The 21678-nt window shown below is 36.5% G+C and overlaps 1 protein-coding gene across 5 annotated transcripts in view; it reads left to right on the plus strand.

The window, feature by feature from the left end:
- Positions 1-21678, plus strand: part of Upf2 (UPF2 regulator of nonsense mediated mRNA decay) — a 695457-nt gene that overhangs the window by 377624 nt on the left and 296155 nt on the right. For all 5 annotated transcript variants that reach the window (XR_016547840.1, XR_016547841.1, XM_090387842.1 and 2 more), the window contains exon 23: positions 13944-14001. Coding sequence is in view for 3 of the 5 variants with exons in the window: in XM_090387842.1 (XP_090243968.1) it covers positions 13944-14001 (58 nt within the window). In the remaining 2 variants the exon portion in view is untranslated. The remainder of the gene's footprint in view (positions 1-13943; positions 14002-21678) is intronic.

The following is a 21678-nucleotide window of genomic DNA, read 5'->3' on the forward strand; positions in this document are numbered from 1 at the left end:
GTTTGAGCACATTTTAAAGCTTTTTGTGAAAGTATGCATTGAAATTAAGTTTTCATTATGCAGTTTATATTTCTGAATGTATTAGGTTATCATTATGGGGTAAAAAAAAATTTCTTTTTTTATGCACATTTAAGTTATGGTTTTTTATTTTACGTTTCATGAGTAGCTATGTAAGTCCAGTTTGTAATTTTCTGCTTGCTCTTATCAGTTAATTGAATAACGATGTGTTTTTTTTTTTTTTTTTTTTTTTTTTGCTTTTTTGATATACCTTGCATATATTTTGCTCTGTATATGCAAGGCATACAGGGTGATTCACTACCAGTGCGACAAACTTGCAGGAGGTGTAGGGGGCACAAAGACGAATCGGAATCACATAGCATTGCAGGGTCCGAAATGCCTTCGTCATGCGGTAGAGGACGTTGAACGGGAGGTCACGTGAACAGCGATCCCGCTGGAAGTCATTTCTGTTGAAGAAGCCAAGTAGCAAAAGTCCTCCAGAGTGGATAATCTGCAGGCTCCAATGATTGGACACGTTGCAGATGGTGTGAACTCATTTGGTTTGTTGACAGTATCCTCCATACAGTGGATTGGGAAATACCCAATCATTGGCCTGTCGCTCCAGTACTTGTACTCGGATTGCCTTCTGCAAGATGTAGGACATTCTCCTCATTGTCTGGCGTCCTCGTCGTTCGCTCTCGATTCATGGTACCTCTCGTGAAACGACCAGTTTCATGTAACCTTCTGTGCACACATGCGAAAATCGTATGATGAGGAGCACGCCTGTGCAGGAAACGTTCCTGGTACAAGCACAGAGCGGCATGCCTGTTACAGTCCTCAGCTCCATACGCGAGGTGCATGTCGGCCAGTTCAACGTTTGAATACTCGTCCATCCTACTGCCTCGGGAACCGGTTCGCAAATGCTGACTTTCGGTGGGATCGCTGTTCACTCGACCTCCTGTTCAATGTCCTCTACCGCATGAAGAAGGCATTTCGGACCCTGCAATGCTATGTGATTCCAATTTGTCTTTGTGCCCCCTACACCTGCAAGTCGCACTGGTAGTGGATCACCCTGTATGTTTTTACATTACTATTGATGCAGTTAGTGATAAATGCCATATTATGTTTATAACTATTACAATTAATAAACTAAATTTATATTCATTACTTATATTAAACCTAAAAATATGATTATTTTTATATAAAAATAGTGAAGAAAAATAATTTCAGTGTTATAGGGAATGAAAGTGATTTTATTAAAATAAACTAAAGGAGGCCACTCTTACATTGGGAAATATGAAAGTCGTACCATTTACAGAAATAATGGGGAAAATACTGATCATATTTGGGTAGGTTTTCTTGGACATTAATTATAATCTGCAACGATAGATTGATTAACAGTACTGATTTTGGATCCTGCTTGAGAAGCACCTAGAATCTAAGGCAGTGTGCACCCAGTTGACATGAGGGCTGATGACCCTCCTATGTGCGAGCAGTGCGACACCATTTTATCCATCAAACATATTTTATGTGACTGTACCAATTTTAGAAATGCTCGTTATACCGCTTTTAACCATCTGACTGAGCCATATACACTCAGTCAGATTTTATCCGACAATGACCATGTGTCTGCTATTTTTAGTTTCCTAAAAACAGTAAACCTTTTTACTCGTATTTAAAAAAAAAAAAAAAAAAAAAAAATCTTATTATTTTAAGGTTTACTATTGTTACTCGTTTACAGATATTTGTCTTTTACAGTTTACAATTGTTTTTATACTCTGACTTAGTGACCTAATTCATTAGGTCACTGAATGTTTTACTAATTTTGTTGACAAAGTTTTGGCGCATTATAGCCTAAGTTGCTGATGCGCCAATAAAACTCAACTAACTAACTAACTAACCCAGTTGACATAGACTACCAGTGTAACATTGAGCCAGTTTGGTGTAGCATAAGCATCGATAAAACAAAAATGAGAGTAGTGATGAGTATGAGAAAAGCTGTATAGACATATAGTGTGTGCCAGTAAATCAGAATGTACATTCTGATTTATTTAAGCTATCAACTTCCACATTCTGAATGTACATTCTGAAATTTTCTGGATGTATTGGATGGCTGTTTTCTACATCAGCTTGTTAAAGAGGCAAAATGCAAAAAATATTGTATTCTTTTGATTATTTATCATCAGTGAATCTTTATGCATTAATAATATCCAGATAAACAAACCAATTGGTGGCAGTGATCATAATACATTGAGGTTTGATTTACTTAAGGATATAATTGCTGTCAAGGGCAGAGATTTGATTTCGCTTTCATAAAAGTGAATTCAGCAGTACCAAGTGGCGATGTTATCAACTGCAGATTTTAAATGGGAAGTGTTTTGTTCAGGGAAGTAATCATAGAAGCTATTAACCTGTTTTTTTTTACAACTAAAGAGATACTGTTTCTGTATTAAACTTAAGTTGATATCTGATGAACTGATCAGACTAGTGGCAGAGAAAAAAAATGCATGGGATGGTTATAAATTATCAAGGTACACATGTGCCTAAAGTAAGTATAAACTAGTTTGCAATCAGTTCACTGCTGGGATAGGGGTTAAATTAAAGCAGATTGCAAGAAGGCCTTGTCTAAGAATTGTTGGAAAAATTTGCAAAGAATTCCTTGCATATGTTAACACTAGAAGGAAAGCAGTGAACCACATTGGTAGGCTGGATGTGGATGGCACATTATTAATAATCCTGTTCAGATTGCCAGCTGACTAAACAAATATTTTGCATCTACATTCATACACGAAGAAGGGGCTATGCAAAGTATACCTAATTCTAACTGTGAGCTAAACAGTTTTGTGCTAACTGAAAGGAAAGTGGAAGAGGAATTGTTGAGTGTAATTGATTGTTTTAACAACTTTAGTTTGGTGTTTGAATAAATTTAAGGGAGGATTAAAACATTATTAGAGAAAATGGATGACTGGTGTGTTTTTTTTTTTTTTTTTTTTAACTGATACTGTGTAAGCTTGCTTCCTTACCTAGCACTGAACAACAAATTTTAGGTCATATCTTGTTACAGGAATGGTAGATTGGCTCTTTTATTGGCTTTTTATAAATAAAAAATACCTTGTATAAGTAGTTTTTTTCTATTTATACAAGGTATTTTTTATTTATATGGCAGTAAAATGTAGCTACAAACATACCTGTATCAGACACGTGATATTTTCGCCTTTTGCTTGTATTCCGCTTCGGGAGCATCTGTTTTCGCCATTCAACAATAATCGACTAATACGGTGACACCCATTTGCTTTTGTATGTTTGTTCCATTGCTGCAATATCTTGGTGAAAGCACTCACCATGTTTTGTCGCTGCCAGCACCACAGTTTAGCATGAAGAAATCCAGGTGCGAGTGCAAGAAATTCATCTTCAGTGACATGTTGCACTCCGGTTTTTCGTAAGAAGTAAGGAGACCTTTCACAAGCTACCTGTAGTTGCCGACTTTAATATTTCCTAGAAAACCAATAGAAACATTTCGAAAGATTTTTCCAAGCTGATTTCTCGCTATCACTAAGGACACATTCAAACTGTTCATCTTTGAAAAGTTGCCTTTTTTGTGGACCAATGAAAACACCTGCCTTAACCTTCTCTGTACAAAGCCTTGGGAATTTCTCTTTCAAGTATGTGAATGCGGGACCTTTCACTTCCAAAGCCTTCGTAAAAATTTTTCATGATTCCTAGTTTGATGGAGAGTTCCAGATGTTAATGATTTCGTTGAGGCTAGCTACTCTTCTCGTAGTGTATATCCTTGTGACGACTATCCCACTCACAAAAGCAGCAATACTTAATGTATCCCCTTTTGTGGTCCTAATAAAATGGCAATTACCTTTAAATCACCTCATATCTGCCACTCATACTTCTGATAGTGTACACCTAAGAGGATATTCTCCATGTTTGTGTATGTTTGTTTTGTGGACGGCATACTCAACAGGTATTGAGGGCAGCATATTTCCTGTGTAATAACACAGCCTTAAAGCTAACCTTAGAAGCATCTATAAATAGTCTCTATTTTTTGATAACATGCCTCGTGTTCATTGCTGCCATTAGACAATCAACATCCCTACAAACAGTGAGTTCACTTCTGTGTGATAGAATTTATCATGGTCTTTATTTCGAGTACAAAATGTTGCCACTTTAACAGAATGATCTAACAGAAGATTCCATTGTTGTAGCCTTGAGGTCATTAAGCCCACTTTCTGTGATCTTATGTGGTTCAGAAGGATAAAGGATTGGACAAAATGATGGATCCCTCAACATAGGATGGCTGCTGTACTTCTTCGTGTATATCAAGTTGATGTTCATCAGTGTCTTTATCTTGATCAGAGTGTACAGAAAAACGGTCTGGAGGTTTAGGAATAGGTAGTACTTCACCGTGAGGCACGAGATGAATTGCAGATGGTATATTTGGGTACGTCACTGTCCACTTTTTCTTCATTGTCATCCTTTTCCTAATAGGAGGCACCATACAGAAGTAACAGTCTGTGATGTGATTTGTTGGCTCCCTCCATATCATGGGCACTGTGAAAGGCATAAAACGTCCTCTTAAATTCATCCACGTGTTTATTTTTGATGAACAGGTAGTGCAGCATACGTGTGGAGCTCAGTTCTTTTCCTGATCGCCTACTTTACACCCCAAGTAGAAGTAGGCCTTTTTTATGGCTGAAGTGAAGGGATGCTTTCTTGAAGCTAATGTGACTTCACATACGTAAAAGAAGTCATCCGGACTAGTCACACAATTACAGGGCATATTAATCTTACATGACACGAATACTTCACAAAAAAGTAGGAATCTCAGAGAATAACCATTAACTGAGAACAAATCACCCAGTCCCTAGCCATATTCAAGGATTACTGCAACAGAGTTGAAGATGCATTTGAGGGGGCAGTAACTTATCACGTGATGCAGAGTGAGGCGACAGTTGCCGATCACGTGATAAGCGTGTGTGGTACTGGAAATGTGGTGTTGCCGTGTGTTTTGCCGAGAGCTATAGTTGATGATGTAGAGTAACTCACTAATATGAGACCCCAACTGTATTTCGAAAACAAGATCCAATTGACGAACTTCAATGTGATTTTAATTTTCAGCAGCATAAAATTAGTCAGGGTTGGGTATTTTCGTTTTCATAACATTTTACATGTTGAGCAGTGTAATTAACCTACAAAGTTCATTTAGACATGATAAAGAAAAATAATTGAACAAGAAAAGTGCAGTAATACTTGCTTTACACAGACCTGCCAATGGTAGCCTGGGCAAAAGAGGAGGATATTCAGAGGCCTTATATGACAACTTCATAATGTACAGGAATCCCTCGATTAGCGCGATGTTGACCAGTGTAATTAACCTACAAAGTTCATTTAGACATGATAAAGAAAAATAATTGAACAAGAAAAGTGCAGTAATACTTGCTTTACACAGACCTGCCAATGGTAGCCTGGGCAAAAGAGGAGGATATTCAGAGGCCTTATATGACAACTTCATAATGTACAGGAATCCCTCGATTAGCGCGATTAATTGGTTCCGCAAAAATGGTGTGCGCTACGCGAAATTGCGCTAATCGAAGTTAATAATCAATACAAAATAGCCTAATTCGTTCCAAGACCTACAATATACCAATCAATATTTTTAAAAATTTATGGCAATTTAATGTACAGCAGTATAAAAAAGCAAAGGATAATTATAAATATTTGCAGTACAGTAATCAAAAGTTTATTGAAATTAAAAAATTACAATATATAACTCACTTTATTTCTCTGTAAAATATTTCAAAAGGCTGGTTTGCGCAGACTTTTCTTTCTTCCTTTCATCATAAATTCACTTGTATGGTTACATATCTTTTTCAATGTTCCTGCGAATTTGCATACTGCGCTCGATATTTGGGTCTGCATCCATGATTAGTTTCAAATTTTCAGCTGCACGAAATATTCCTTCAAGTTCTTTTAATGTCAACTTCTTTTCTTGAACATTTTCTTCCTCGCAAATTTCCACATCATCATATGCTCGTTGTTCATCAATATTAAGGAGGTCATATCAATATTAATCGTTCTGAATTTGATTCCAGTAATTGGCGAGCATCACTGTTGTCGATTTCATCAAAGCCTAGATCTCTTCCAATATTTGCTATTCATCAATAACAGTGTTGACATTAGTGAAACTACAGAAATCATTTGTGCAATGCGGCAAAATATGCTTCCAACCTGCTCTCATATTGCTGGATGTTACTTCACACCATGACTCATGAATATTGTCTATTGATTTCCTGATGTAATTTCTCCAAAACTCAACTAAAGAAACTGCACCATTTCCAGTTGTTGCTTCAATTGCTTACGCAAATGTTCTGTGTAAATAATAGGTCTTAAAAGTAGCGATTATGCCTTGATCCATAGGCATATTTGTCTTGTCGTATTTGGAGGTAAAAAGATAACTTTCACATTTTCACTCAAATCAGAAAGTGCTGGTGGGTGGCCCGGGGCATTGTCTAAAATTAGTAAAATTTTTAATACAAGAATATTTTCTTAACAGTAGGCTTTAACTTTCGGACAAAAATAGCTAGTGAACCACTCTTCAAATAAAGCTTTCATCACCCAAGATTTTCTATTAGAGTGCCAAACAACAGGTTGGCTTATTAAAACCTTTACCGAAAGATCTGGGAGTTTCATTTCTACAAAGGGTACTAGGAAAGTTTTGCAATATGACGCAACAATGAATAACAGGAAGCTGCTTGTTGCTGCATGTTGAGACATGTTCATACGTGCATAGTAGCTGCCGCGCCAAGTCGATGGGCTCAGTTATTCATTAGTAGTGAGAGTGTAAAGTGCTTGCGATGGCATCGTGGTCACGAAATGAGATAAGGACAGTTTTGCGGTATAATTTCGTGCGTGGTTTAACCACAGACCAGTGCTTAGAAGAAATGACTCTTGCACTAGATGATGATTGTCCACATCGTACAACGATATTCAGGTGGTATAGAGAATTCCAAAGGGGAAATTTCACTCTGGAGGATTCTGAGAGGCCGGGACACGAACGTCAGTTACGGAGGAAAACGTTACTGCTGTGAGGAAAATGCTTGACGAAAACAGGCGAGTGACCTACCAACAGATAGAGGATACTTTGGGCCTAAATGCACCAGCAATTCGTTCGATTCTGCAAGATCATTTGCACGTGAAGAAACTTTGTTCTCTCTGGGTGCCGCATCAACTGACTGAAGAGCAGATGACACGACGTGTGACTTGGTGCAGGGAGATGTTAAAAAAGTTTGATAAGGGACAATCTCGGTATGTGAACAACATCGTGACAGGTGACGAGACTTGGCTATACTATTACGATCTGCCGACCAAGGCTCAAAACAAAGTTTGGGTCTTTGATGATGACAACACACCCGCAATTGTCAGAAAATCCCGATCTGTAAGGAAGAAAATGATAGCTGTATTTTTCAAATCAAGTGGAATTGTGGAACGTGTCGTTTTGGACACACAGAAGAAAGTCACAGCTAAGTGGTATACTGAACAATGCCTGCCTAAAGTCATTGGATCTATGAAGAACCTGCGGCCAAAGTCAAGAATGGACACCTGGTACCTCCATCACGATAATGCTGCAGCTCACCACGCCAAAGCCTGCACCGAATATTTGACCACGACAGGACTGAAACTTCTCGAGCACCCTCCCTACAGTCCAGACCTTGCTCCCTGCGACTTTGCACTGTTCCCGCATGTGAAAATGAAGCTAAAAGGGAGGCGGTTTTCCAGTGATGAGGACCTTCTACGGGCTTGGGACAACGAGTGTGCTTTACTCCCTAGTGAAACTTGGCAGAACTGGTTTAAAGATTGGTTTCGGAGGATGGAGAGGTGTATTGAATGTAGAGGAAATTACTTTGAAAAAATTAAATAAACAAAGCTGTATTGCAAAACTTTCCTAGTACCCTTTGTATAGATCATCATCATCAGCCATTTTCAGTCCCCTGCAGGATGAAGGCCTCTCCAGCAACTTTCCAGTTCCTTCTGTTTTGAGCACTGGCCATCCATTTACTACCCACAAACTCATGAATTTCATCTATCCATCTCTGCCTTTGTCTTCCAGGTTTTCTTCTAGCTCCTCTTGAGTACCATTTTGTTATTTTCTTAGTCCACCTGTCATCATGTCTTCGAGCTATGTGTCCTGCCCAAGACCATTTTAGTTCTTTAGTTTTGATAAGAATGTCCTTTACTTGAGTTTGCTGCCTAATCCATGTGTTTCTCTTCTTTTCTAACAGTCTGATTCCCAATATAATTTGTTCCATTCTTCACTGAGTAGTTCTCAGCTTCACTTCCATAAGTCATGGTGGGGAGTATACATTGGTTCATTATTTTACATTTCAGACAAACTGGGATATTGCTCTTCAGTATGTGACTATATTTCCTGAATGCTATCCATCCCAAATTTATTCTTCTCTTGACTTCCAGACATTTATCATTATTACAGCTAATAACTTGTCCCAGATAAGTATGACTCCACCTTTTCAATTACTGCTCCTTCAATCATTATTTCCCTTTCTGTGGCATACTTGTTCATCATTACTTTTGTTTTAGCCATATTCATCTTTAGTCCAAAATCCTTACTAATTGTGCATAACTGATTAAGATTTTCCTCTAATTCTTTGGGATCGTGGCTTATGACCACAATGTCATCTGCAAATCGTAAATGGTTTAGGTACTCTCCCTTCGCATTGACTCCTTTCTGCGACCAGTCTAATCTTCTGAAAGCTTCCTCAAGAGCAGCAGTAAACAGCTTCGGAGATATTGTGTCTCCTTGTGGAACTCCTTTCTCAATTTTAAATTTCCTACTGTCTTTGTCTAGTCTAATAAAGGAGGTAGCACTCTCATATATTTTCTTCAAAATCATAGTATGTGGGGTATCTATGCCTTGTCTTTCCAGTGCCTGTTGTTGTTGTTGTTGTTTTGGGCTTTAGGAGCATTAGCAACTAAGGCCGTATGCTCCGGGATATGCAGTGGTCATTCCCTGACCTTTCCACATCCTCCGTATTTGGTGGTGATGGGCTCGAACCCCAGTCTAATCAAGAAGCCTGTGGTACGCACTGCTGCTCCTTCCCACCTGGCTATGGAGGCGCCCTCCAGTGCGTGAAACATTGCCTTATGCTGTATGGCGTCAAATGCCTTTTCATAATCCACAAATGCCAAGCATAATGGTGTTTTATATTCATTTGCTTTCTCCATTAGCTGTGATATTACGTGAAGGTGATCCATAGTTGAGAATCCTGTCCTAAAGCCAGCTTGCTCTTTTGGTTGAATTCTCATCAAGTATTCTTTCTAATCTGTTAGTAATGACCCTTGTGAACAACTTGTAGATGTGGGATAACAAGCTAATTGGTCTATAATTTCCAATTTCTGATTTATCTTCTTTCTTATGCAGCAAAACTATGATTGCATTATTCCACTGCTTAGGCGTCACACCTTTTCTAATGCACTTTGTGAAGCGCCTTGCCAGTTTTTGTGTTATGTCTCTTCCTCCCAATTTTAACAAACTCTACAGTAACTTCATCTTCCTCCGGGGCTTTCTGATGCTTCATTTTCTTCAATGTATGTTCTACCTCATCAGGAAGAATATCGGGTATGTCGTATGTGTTGCTAATTTGCAATCCATCTTCCCCACTGCTGGCATCATTCCCTCGCTCCTTGTATAATTATCTATAGTAGTCTTCTGCTATTTGAATTATGCCTTCTCTGCTGTTTATAAGTACACCATTGCTATTCTTCAGTTTCAGTATCATTTGTCTTTCTATATTACTGCTCGTGACTGCTGATTTAAATCCTTTGTTTTCCCTTAATGCTTATTCTACTTTTCTTGTGTTAGATCTTCTTATGTCCTCTCTGAGTCTCTTTCTAATGGCTTTGCATAACTTAGTATACTAAATTTTTTCTTGTCAGTGTTTTTCTTACTTTTCATTTGTCTTCTTCGGTTCATCATGACAAGTGTTTCTTGACTAATTTTTTCTTCTTTGGAATTCTTTTTCCCTATAGGTTTCTTGGGCTTTATCACTTTCAGAAAGTTGTAATATTCCTCGTCGATATCTTTGTCCTGAGCAGTTTGCAGAAGCTCAAACTTGTTCTTAAGTTTCAGTACATACTGCTTTTTCTCCTCTTCTGTTATCTCAAAGTCCTTTGTATTATTTACTCGAGTCAGTTTTTTCCTTTCTTACATTTATATCAAGTGTACATCTTACCATTCTGTGATCACTTCCAACATTTACCTTATTCAGGACGGTAACATCATTCACAATATATCTTCTGTTAGTGAGGATGAAGTCGATTTCATTAGTTGTTAATCCTTTTGGACTCTTCCATGCCCAGTTTCTGTTCACCCTTTTCTTGAAAAAAAAGTGTTCATTACTGACAATCCTTGAGATTCTGCAAATTTCACAAGTCTTTCGCCTCTTTCATTTCTTTCACCAATTCCAAAATTTCCTATAGCTCCCCTTTCTGCGCTGTTTTGCCTTTTTCCAACCTTAGCATTGAAGTCTCCCATAATAATAGTATAGTGGGTTTTCTGCTCATCTAGAAGACTCAATTTTGGTGTACATGTCTTCAACCTCTTCATCATCATCATGGCTCGATGTTGGTGCATAAATCATTATAACCTTTAACTTGTACTTCTTAGAAACTTTGAGTATTAGTCTTGACACCCTTGGTGATATAGTTTTGAATTCAAAAATGTTGTTTTTTAAATCTTTATGGACCAGATACCCAACTCCCCCTTCACTCCATTCACTGTTTCCATTGGTGCACAGCAGATTTCCACTTGATAAACTTATAATTGATTCATTTCTTCTTCTTGTTTCAGCCAAACCGATGATATTCCAATTCACATTTTCTAACTCCTTTTCCAGCTCTAATATCCTGTCTTCACCAATGAGTGATCTTACGTTATAACAGGCCAAATTCAGTTTCTGTGCATGGTAGCCTGGTCGTACTCAGAGATTCTTAGCACCCTCTGCTTCCACTCTGATCCTCTTGCTGCCGTAAGAGGGAGAATGAAAGCTGCTCGGGACTGAGGGCCATTTGTTTTGTTGTGCTGTCATATGCTGGAGGGTTTGGTCTTTTCCTCTTCACTCTGACCAGGTGTCTTGAAGAGAACCACTCTACATGTTCATTGCCACCTAAGTGACGTAACAGGGCTTACCATCGAGAAGGTGTGCATGAGTGGATTTTAGGGAGGCAGGCCAACCGGACTTCTCCTAAATCTTCTGTAATAGAGAGATATTGGATTCATCAGTGTTTTAGGCTGAATGTCTGATAACACACAGCATACCTGTTCCCCTCTAAGCCCCTTCTATAGATAACCATGGGTTTTAATTTCAAATCACCTTCTGCATTGTCTCCCAATAAAACTATTATTCTATCTTTGGAAACTTTATAGCCTAGTTGAGCCTTTTCTTTTTTTGGATTTGTTTCCAAAAAAGGCCTGTTTCATCAACATTAAATATTTATTGATTTGCGTAGCCGCCGTTATCAACAATTTACTTCGGGGCTGCATCTTTATCTGCACTTGCCGCTTCTCCAATCAATGCAATGTTATGCAGTCCTGTTCTTTTCTTAAAACGTTCTAACCAGCCTTTACTGGCAGTGAAATTTTCTTCCGTTTCCACTTCAGTCACTTTTTCTTTTGAAGAACTTGCTTGAACATTTTCCTAAGTTACCGCTCTACCCAAGTTTTCTATTGTTTTATTTTCCTTTAACATTGCAAAAATACTCAAGGCTTTTGTTTTTATGGTCATTGCACAGATTGGAATTCTTTTTTGATTGACGTCTTCTATCCAAATGGCTAAAAGACATTCCATCTCAATCATCATAACACTTCTATTTCTTGTGGTTTGTGTGTGTGCTGATGATGAAGCAAGCTTACCTTTTTCCTTATATGCACTGGCTTTACTTAAAATCATCCGAATCGTTGATTCAGGCATTCCAAGATGTCGAGAAATATGTATTTTACTATCACCATCTTCAAATCTTTTTATGACAAATTTTTGCATATAACATTATCACTTTTTTTTTTCTTTTTACTAGATGCACTATTAGATACACTTTTCCTTTTATCCATATTTAATAAATACGTAATATATAAAAAATTTAATAGAAATGAATGTAATTAATTAGCATGCACAGTAATTAATGGTGGGAGATACACGGGCATCTGCATGTTAACACGCAACGCAAGAACAACTGAAAGCAACTGATCTGCATGTATGTAATAAAATGCCGTGCAGCCGGTGTTGTCCTTCAGAGTGCATAATGTTAGAAAATATTTCATTTGCTGTAATAATAGATGTTTGAAATAATCTGTTTCTTTTTATTTTCTTATGGTAGAAAAACAAACTAGCTTCCCACACTGTATCTTGCGTTCGTTTTTGTTTATTTCTAAGGTGTGATACAACACGAAATAAACAGCAACTCTCTTTTGTTAACAGAACCATCACTCACTCACTAAGAAAACAAGCGATGTGTTTCTATAATGTTCTCTAATATTATGCATACTTTAGCAGCGTATTTACATTCGTAGCTTAGTACTGACTTTCATAACATCACCAGCTTCAGTTTCTTTAAGCCAAGCCAAAATACTGCACTAATCGAAAATTGATAGCTAAAAATAAACTGCTAATTCGAGTCTCACGCTAATCAAGGGATTCCTGTATTCTCAAATATGTATCCCAAACTGACAAAGCCCTTTAATGTTCCAAAAGCTGACTAAATGGTACACTGGGACAGTAATGTGAGAAATATCAAAAGTGGCAGCTTTAAAATAAAATATTAAAATATTCGTATCTTGAAAAATTCAAAATATACTTCATTAGGCTTGCAAAGAAAAGTTTGGATTTGAAAAGTTTCTTCATAATGACATCAATCTTTTATATGCAATCCCTCTGCTGGCTACCTCAGTGCTGCAATACAAAGAAACTCACTTGATTAGATTTCAGTTTGTTGCCTAGGGCAGGAGTATATGCATCTCAAAATCGGTGGCAGACCAAAGTTGATCTTTAAGATTGCTTTGCAAACCACACATTTAACACATTCATTGGGCACAGTATTAGTAATAGTATTAAAATGGAATAATAACATAAGGAAGCAAACTTCAAAAAAATAAATAACATTATTTCCATCATAAAAACATGCAGGTCCATTTCTTCCTTGAACCACCTTTGATGGTAACTTATTCTAACATTCCACAATATGCTACCCGAAAGTAAACAGTGAGCATTATTTTATAATTTAAAATACCAATTTGCATACATTTTACCATTTCACATTTTGAACATTTTAATTTTAAAAGTAGAAAATTAGTTCTTCAAAATGAGAAAGTAAAAATATGGTAGATGTGATGGGCTAATGAGCTACATTAAAAATATCAAAGCCCATGGTATATAAGTTATGCTGTTATTTAGCATATTGAAGTTATTTCTTGGAATGATCCTTTTTAATCTATTTTCTAATTGTGTTATCCCATCATATATTTGCAGATTTATATTACCATTGTATTTGCTCTAATCTGGTTCCTGTGTGTCTTGAGTGCCAATATTCCTTGAGATGGCAGTGCTATCAAAACAGCTATTAGAGTGGTGCCATTTTATTAAGGAATAAACACTAGTAATACTCTTTGAAAGGAAGGTGCTGGGTTTCTGCAGCATGTGGTTTAGTGTATAATACTAAGGCAGCACTTATCGATAGCATCATGTATGGAGAGAGAGAGATCTTTGGTTCACTTGGAATTAAAAGGTTGCAGTAATTCTAATTAATTTTCTTAACTGAAACTGAATAGCAATCACAATGCTTCATAAAATTTACTTTCTTTGCATTGTATTTTTAAAGTTAACATCCTTTACCTCTAATAACTTTTTTTTTTTTTAACTTTTACATTTCAGATAAAAAAGAAGGATCAAATCAATATTGAATCCAAAGTTAAAACAGTAAGATTCATAGGTTAGCATCATCTTTAATGACTTATAACTTTTATTATTTCAGCATAAATATAAAGAAAAATAATTAATAACATTATTGAATTACAATATATTTATACTGATCATTAATAATAAAATTTTTCATTGATGTTGCTTGTCTTTATTTGTTTTGCCATGGTTTTCCAAAATTTGTCGAATTTAATTTATAGATAGATTGAATACAATCTATCTATTCTTTTCTTTTCTTTTTTTTTTTTTTTTTTTTTTTCAATGAAAACCCCAAACAAAAAGAATTGTAACCTCTAGCACTTTGTACAGTTTGTGGGTTGAAGGTCAAGAAGATGAAAGAAAATACTTGTTCACATTAGACTTGAATTTCTATACATTGTAGTTTTCAGGAAAAATATGTGATGCAAATTTTTGTTCCAGAAAGTACAAGGAAGTTGAAGAAATAAATGAGAAAGAAGAAAAGTTAGTTCTGTGAGTTTGAAGTTGGAAAGCAAAGGATGATGACTGATTTACAGCTCAAGTTTGGTCTGGTTTGGAAAGAGAGTTGAGAATTAAAGAAGGCAATTTGGAAGGACAGTGCCCATGGAAGAATCTATAGAAAAGGCAGGCAGCAGAAACAAAATTTCTGTGAGGTAGAGAATGGTGAGACGTTTTTGTAACAGATGGTTAATTAATTAACATGACTGCTCTCTTTTGAATGGAGTCTAAGAAGCCTGAGAGAGGTTATGTGGGAATAGGCCCAGATGTAGGAAAATATTCAGCGGTAGGGTGAATTTAAGATTTGTACAGTGAGTAACTATTTAGAAGGAAAGTAACGCCAAGAGTGAAAGAGAAAAACCCAGTTTTTTACATTTTGGGGGAGCAATATTCCTGATGTGCTCATGCCAAGAGAAATTAGAAATCAGGGTAATCCCTAATAGAGATATGTGATCTTGTCTAGAAATCTGGGTTTTTGAAAGATAAGCATAGGAGCAGGATTCTTTTTCGCAAGCTGTTAGACTGGACTGAGTTTTAGAAGGAGTGCAATTAATGAGGTTATCTTTGCCCAAGTGATAATCACCTGGAGATCAACATTTAAGGAGTTGGTAGTGGATATTCAAGAAGTTGAATCTGTTTGTGCAGGGCAAAATTTCTCAAACTGGAAGGTGAAGTGTAATGTGCTACCAACATCAAAACTATGGATAGGATTTCTGGTCAATGGAAGAAGGTAATTAATATACAAGAGGAAAGGAGTGAGAGAAAGAACTGAACCTTGAGGAACACCAGCATTAGTGGAGAAGTTGGAAAACAGAGCCATCTACAATCACTCATAGTGAGTGGTCAGAGAGAAAACTGGATACCCAATTGCCAAAAGAAAAAAAAAAAAAAAAAAACAGTTGGCAAACTGTATGATGGAAGCTTATTTAAAAGATCTTTATGCCAAACACAATCAAAAACCTTTGAAATGTCAAGAGCAATGTTAGAGTCTCAGCAGACTTTTTCATTGAATTTATCCATATGTGGGTAACATAAGCCAGTATATCACCAGTGGATCGACACTTATGGAATCCATACTGGCAATCAGATGGGAAGGATTCTAGATATTTGAAGAATTGGCAGTGAATGGATTTCTCCATTACTTTAGAAGGAGTAGAAGTAAGTGCAATGGTACGATAATTGGATGGGAGGAATTTGTTACTCCTTTTGGGGACTGGCTGGATATGAGCAAATTTCCAAACAGAAAAAAAAAAAAACACAAGTGGAATAAGAAAGTGTAAAAAGGCATCACAGAACAGGAGTAAGCTGAGGATCACATGTTTTGAGAACAAGTGAAAAAATGTCATCAGGACCTAAAGCTGTCTTAGCATCAAAACTTCACATTTCTACTTGCATTCTTTTGATGGAAGACCACAGGAAGCATTAAATGGAGTGCACTGGAAATGGTAGAATCAATAATGCAGAATTAACTAGAAAACAGAACAAGTTTGAACAGAAGCCAGCTGGAGTTGTGAACATTAAAATTATCAAAGAAAATTACCTCACTGTTAGGAAAGTTGGACTGGAGAAAGTCAAGTTTCAGATAGAGGAAGTGAAAGAGTTCCAAGTGATTAGAGGAGTTGAGAAAACAATAGAGGCAACAGATGAATTTTACAGGGTGTGGTAGAGAGATTTTAAGCCAGAGAAGATCGAAAAGAGGAGATTCCAAATTACTAAGTCTATTACATGGAATATCAGATTGGACACTTACAAAAGTACCATCTTTGAAGTGAAAGGAATCGTACAGCAAATAATTCGGACAACTGAGATGAGCAGTGGTTGAATCAACCAATAACTGGGATTCTTTCAGAAAAGTACATGGGGGTTTGACAGACTGTAAGTGCAAATGGACATCATTGATTACAACTGATACTATGTATATTTGTGGAATGAACGAGGAAGTGTTTGAGTGGTTTAAAGCTTTTTGCAGATAAGTTTGTTTTATTATTTTGACAATTCATGGAATATATTCAGTAGTACGAAAAGGTGGCAAGGACATGCTCTATGAATTTATGAAATTTTTGGATATGGTGTACATGTGGTAAGAATATACCCAGCTCCTTGACATAACGTGGCCTCGACATTACCCCTGCATACACACCACTCAGACTCCCTCCAATCACTATCTGGTAGAGTAGTGGCGGCAAAATTACACATTAGCTGATCCAGAAGCCTCCTAGAGAGTTGCCAATAGGTTCTGTCTGGTGGCTTATCTAGCGGCCTGCCTGTGAACACTGTTTTAGAGCTGTACCCTAGAAATGTAAGGAAGATTTGATCTCACTGTGATGTCCATCATAACCTCAAAAGACATGAATGGTAGAAAAGATGGTTGGGGGGACCCATGTTTAATTGAGGATTGAAGTGGTGTTTAGTCACCAGAGCAATGTGGTTCTACCACTTCAAGCCTCCCATATGCAAAGTGGTGGTATTGCACCAGTCGATGAGTCATCTCCCACCTAGTATTCCCAGGTAACACAGACAGGCAGAATTCCTCCATGTGGTATGGCCTACACCTCGACCCTTGCTTATGTTGGTTTGCTCCTGGGTGGTCACCTTCAGTATGCTAGTTGCCGTATTTCAGGACTTGCATAAGACTGGGGTTATTAACAGTTCCACCATCGTGAGGGTGCATAATAAATATTATAAAATAAAAATAAAGTAAGTAAACTATCTATTGGCTTCCCCTTTTTTAGGTATCTTTCCAGCTGACCTTTAAATCTCCCCAAGTTGTTATCCTCAACAACCCATGGAGGGAAGTTATTTCAGTCATTAACAACTTGCTAACTAAAAGAAAACTTCCCAATCTAATCTAAACCTCTTACCCCATAATTCAAATTTATGGCCTCTAAATCTGGAATTATAACAGCTAAAAATTTCACCCTTGTTCATATTACATTCTCCTCTCAGGTACACCTCAGTTGGGTCACCTTACTAGTTACCAGCTCCATAACCCACGTATTAATGTCTCCTTGTATGGTTATCCTTTGCTAATCTCACTGGGTGTAATTACTCATCTTTGGAGCCTTCCAAGGAGCTTGATGGTTTTTTTTTTTTTTTTTTTTTAGGTGCAGTTTCCATACTTGAACAGTATTCCAAGTGTGGTCTCACAATTGTCATATACAGTGAGATTATGACTTCCCGGTGTCTACATGCATGTTTGATAAATCATTGGTAAACTTCTGCAAAAGAAGAAAAAAAAATGGTATTACAAATGGTTATTACAAAAAAAAAAAAAAAAAAAAAGTTCAAAAATTCTTCCAACTAAAAATTACTGTGCTCACTATTTAAATTCTAAAGAGAGTACTTTTAAGGGAACATGATGCAAAATTACTTAAACGAATCTTTGTTTTTAAATACAAATTGTTTTTAACCCATGTTTTTCTTTATATTAATATTAGCATTGATAAAATTGTGTAAGGAAGCAAAATTTATACAGCATCACTCCCCCCCACAAAAAATAAAATAAAAATATTTTCCCATCATTTGTTCGTTCCTTCTAACAATTTATCGAATTCTTTTATAATTTATTAAAATTATCCACTTGCACAACATTAGTTGTAAGTTTATCCAACAGTTGCCTTCTACCTAAAGGCAAATTGCTGCACACTTTTTCTACATTTTGCAATGCCATCATTTTTGGTGTTTAATTTATGGTGCACGCTGCTTATTGTGATCACAGATAATGTTATCACTTTTATGAATTCCCAATCAGGCATATACATAGAAAAAACCATTTTTTGTTACTAGCCCTTTGGTTTTTGTTATCACTTTTTTGCTGCCTATCATGGGTTATGCATATGGAGTGGAAGTGATTACACAGCATCCCAATTTGTTCTTAAACTCTGACCTGTTGCATGTCTAGCTACTGCTCTTTGTGTGGTTATCTATGTCATTACTTGGTGAAAGAAATTACTGTTTTATAGTAGAGAATTAACCATTTTCTAATTCATGATTTTAATATTTTCTTTATTTGTTTTTCATTGTGTATGGATTTTCAGGATCATTATAACAGGTTTTTTTTTTTTCAATTGATGACTTCCTCGAAGAAACAGTGGGCAGTGAAATAAAACTATTTTATATTAATTGATTTTAATGTTTTCATTCTGTCCACTTCCACTTTTTTATGCAAATTTCCACTCTGCATCATTAAAGGAATACAGTGGATGCTGCTGTATTCAAATATGATTAGTTACATCAATATATAATGTTTATAAAGAAAACAGGTGTCCAGAAACAGCATATAGGAATTTACAACGATAAAAAACTCTAGTTAAAAATCATTATATACATTGCACTTTTTGAATTTGCACATTTACCTTAAGCATAGAAAAATAAGCTGTGGCCTTAACAAAATTGACACCTGAATTTCGAAATTGTTAAGTAAGGATAGATCACAATGCAGAAAAAATCATTGTAATTTTATCGATTCTCAAAACATTTTCCAGGAAACAACAGGTCATGTATCTAAGAATTCATATTCCTACAATAAATTTGACAAGCAACTTAATTTTTAAGGAATGAGTTTCTGTGGGTTATAAGCAAATGATGCAGGCTGATAAAAATTGTTGATCTTGAGAAAGAAAAGGGGTAACTAGTTTTTTTTTCCACCTCCATTAGTAACTCACATCTACCATTATCCAAATCGATTAAGAGTTTCCTAGATGATTATTTTGTGTGTCATCTGAGAAAGAGTAAAGATGCCATCAGCAATTACTTTACTTAACCCTTTTAAAACATAAAACACTTGAATTAGGTCACCATGCAGATGTCTGATTTCCAAATTCTGCAATTTCCACAACACCCAGCATACCTACCAGCTGTTCAGATTTGTGATCATTCTGTCTTTTTTTGGTTTTTTTTAAACCCTTCTCCATATTACTATCATAACAGGTTTTCTCAAAAAAATTGTGGCTTTACCATTAAATTTGGAATTTTCTAAATAATTCTGTGAATTTCTGTTTATTTTTATTAACAAATTAGTTGTTAATAAAACAACCAGTTTGTTTTAAACACTGGTAAACACTTTGCATTATTTGCTGTTATGTGCAAGCATTTCATTGTCCTTTTCTCAGTTGGTTGTTATCATTAGTATACTTGCATGTAAGAGTATAGTAAATAAATTCAATGAATTTGAAGTGCTGGTCAAAATATCAAAGGTGGATATTGTTGGGATATCAGAGACGTTGTGTCACACAGATATCAGGAATGCAGAATTTGAATTTGGGAAGTACAATGTGTATAGAAAGGAGAGACAGAATAGGAATGATTAAGGAACAAATAAAATCTAAGGCAGTGCCCATACAGTTGATATGGGAGACCCGACCCGTGCAATGTTGAGTCAGTTTGGTGTGGTGTAAGCACTGGCAAAGCAAAAATGAGAGGAGGAATGTGTTATGGGCCTAATGACTGATGAGTACAGTGAGCAACTGCACAGAGAAATAGAGTGGGCCAATAAATCAGAATGTCTTATTATTTTCTGATTGAAGAGGCCTTTAGAAATTCTTCTATTCATTGATGTGACCGAACTTGAATTTGGGCTTCTTCAAGTGTGTGTGTGTGTGTGTGTGTGTGTGTGTGTGTGTGTGTGTGTGTGTGTGTGTGTGTGTGTGTGTGTGTGTGTGTGTGTGTGTGTGTGTGTGTGTGTGTGTGTGTGTGTGTGTGGTAGCAGCATGTGATGCAAGAAAGCAAGTGTATGAGCTTATGCAGCATCAGCCAAAAAAAAAAAAAAATCACACCATTTCCTCCAAATGCCTGTCCAGTTCCTCCTTAAATTTATTCAACCTATCAACTTCCACAACGACAGATGGAAGTTTGTTCCAGCAATTAATCACCCGCTGGCTAAAGGCAAATTTCCGCACATCTATTCTACATCTGTCTTTTCTTAATTTGAATTTATGCCCCTTAGGTTCGTAATCTGAACAAGTGGAAGGATCCCATCAGAATTCAGCGTGCTCAACCCATTCAAGGCCTTATACACCTCAATCAGATCACCACGCAGGTGCCTAGTCTCCAGCCACACTGCAATTTGCAGAACTTAAGCTTCTCTTGGTAAGAGGATCCCTTCATTCCCCTCACCAATCTTGTTGCCCTTCTCTGTACACGCTCTGTAGTGGCATGTGATGCAAGAAAGCAAGTGTATGAGCTTATGCAGCATCAGCTAAAAAAAAATCACACCATTCCCTCCAAATGCCTGTCCAGTTCCTCCTTAAATGTGTGTGTGTGTGTGTGTGTGTGTGTGTGTGTGTGTGTGTGTGTGTGTGTGTGTGTGTGTGTGTGTGTGTGTGTGTGTGTGTGTGTGTGTGTGTGTGTGTTGCAAAGATAATTAGCATCTTTCAATAAAATGCCAAAGAAATACAATGTAAAATTTCAGAAGACATATCACAAGATTTTCCACGTATCGTAAAATATGAAAATGGTATGACATTTGCTTTGTGTACTCTGGATAGGTGTGATTTTTCAATTTTATGTGACGAGAAACATAATGGAAACAAGCATAAGGATAATGTGTACTGCACAGAAAGAAATAAAAAAATAAGTGCAGCATTTCAGAGAGGCAGCAATACTGTCATGCTTTCTAAATGTTTATTCAAGTCATTTATCATAAACATAATGAATTGTGTCTTCTGAATTGTGTTAATCATGCAGGCACATTGTTCAGAAATGTTTCCTGATAGTGAAATGGCAAAAAAAAAAATTATATATATATGAAAACAACAGGGATTACCTTTATTTTTGATATAGGATGCTTCTTTTCCAACCAACTCTCCTAGTCCAACGGAATGAAGGGAATAATTGCCCCATATTCATTAAGCTTTTTAGACCCCTAAATTTTAATTTTAATGTCAATCTACAGGAACGAAGAGAATAATTGCTTGCTCCATATTTATTAAACTTTTTTAGACCTTTAAATTTTAATTTTAATGTCAATCTACGTAATGTTTTCCTTGCTGGCAGAGGTATGGTGTTTGAAGACAGAAGTTGGGTTGAGTGCTCAATATTGAGACCGAGGGGTCTGAACACTACTGTTCTGACAGTGGGGAAGATGTTTCACATTTTTTGTAAAATTTATATCGCCTTCACAAAGAATTGTTAGCATGTTGGACTAGGAGAGTTGGTTGGAAAAGAAGTATCCTATATCAAAAATAAAGGTAATCCCTGTTGTTTTCATAATATA

The sequence above is a fragment of the Mastigoproctus giganteus genome, chromosome 13 (genome assembly GCF_048544385.1).
Source record: "Mastigoproctus giganteus isolate SK-2022 chromosome 13, ASM4854438v1, whole genome shotgun sequence".
NCBI classification, from domain to species: domain Eukaryota; kingdom Metazoa; phylum Arthropoda; class Arachnida; order Uropygi; family Thelyphonidae; genus Mastigoproctus; species Mastigoproctus giganteus.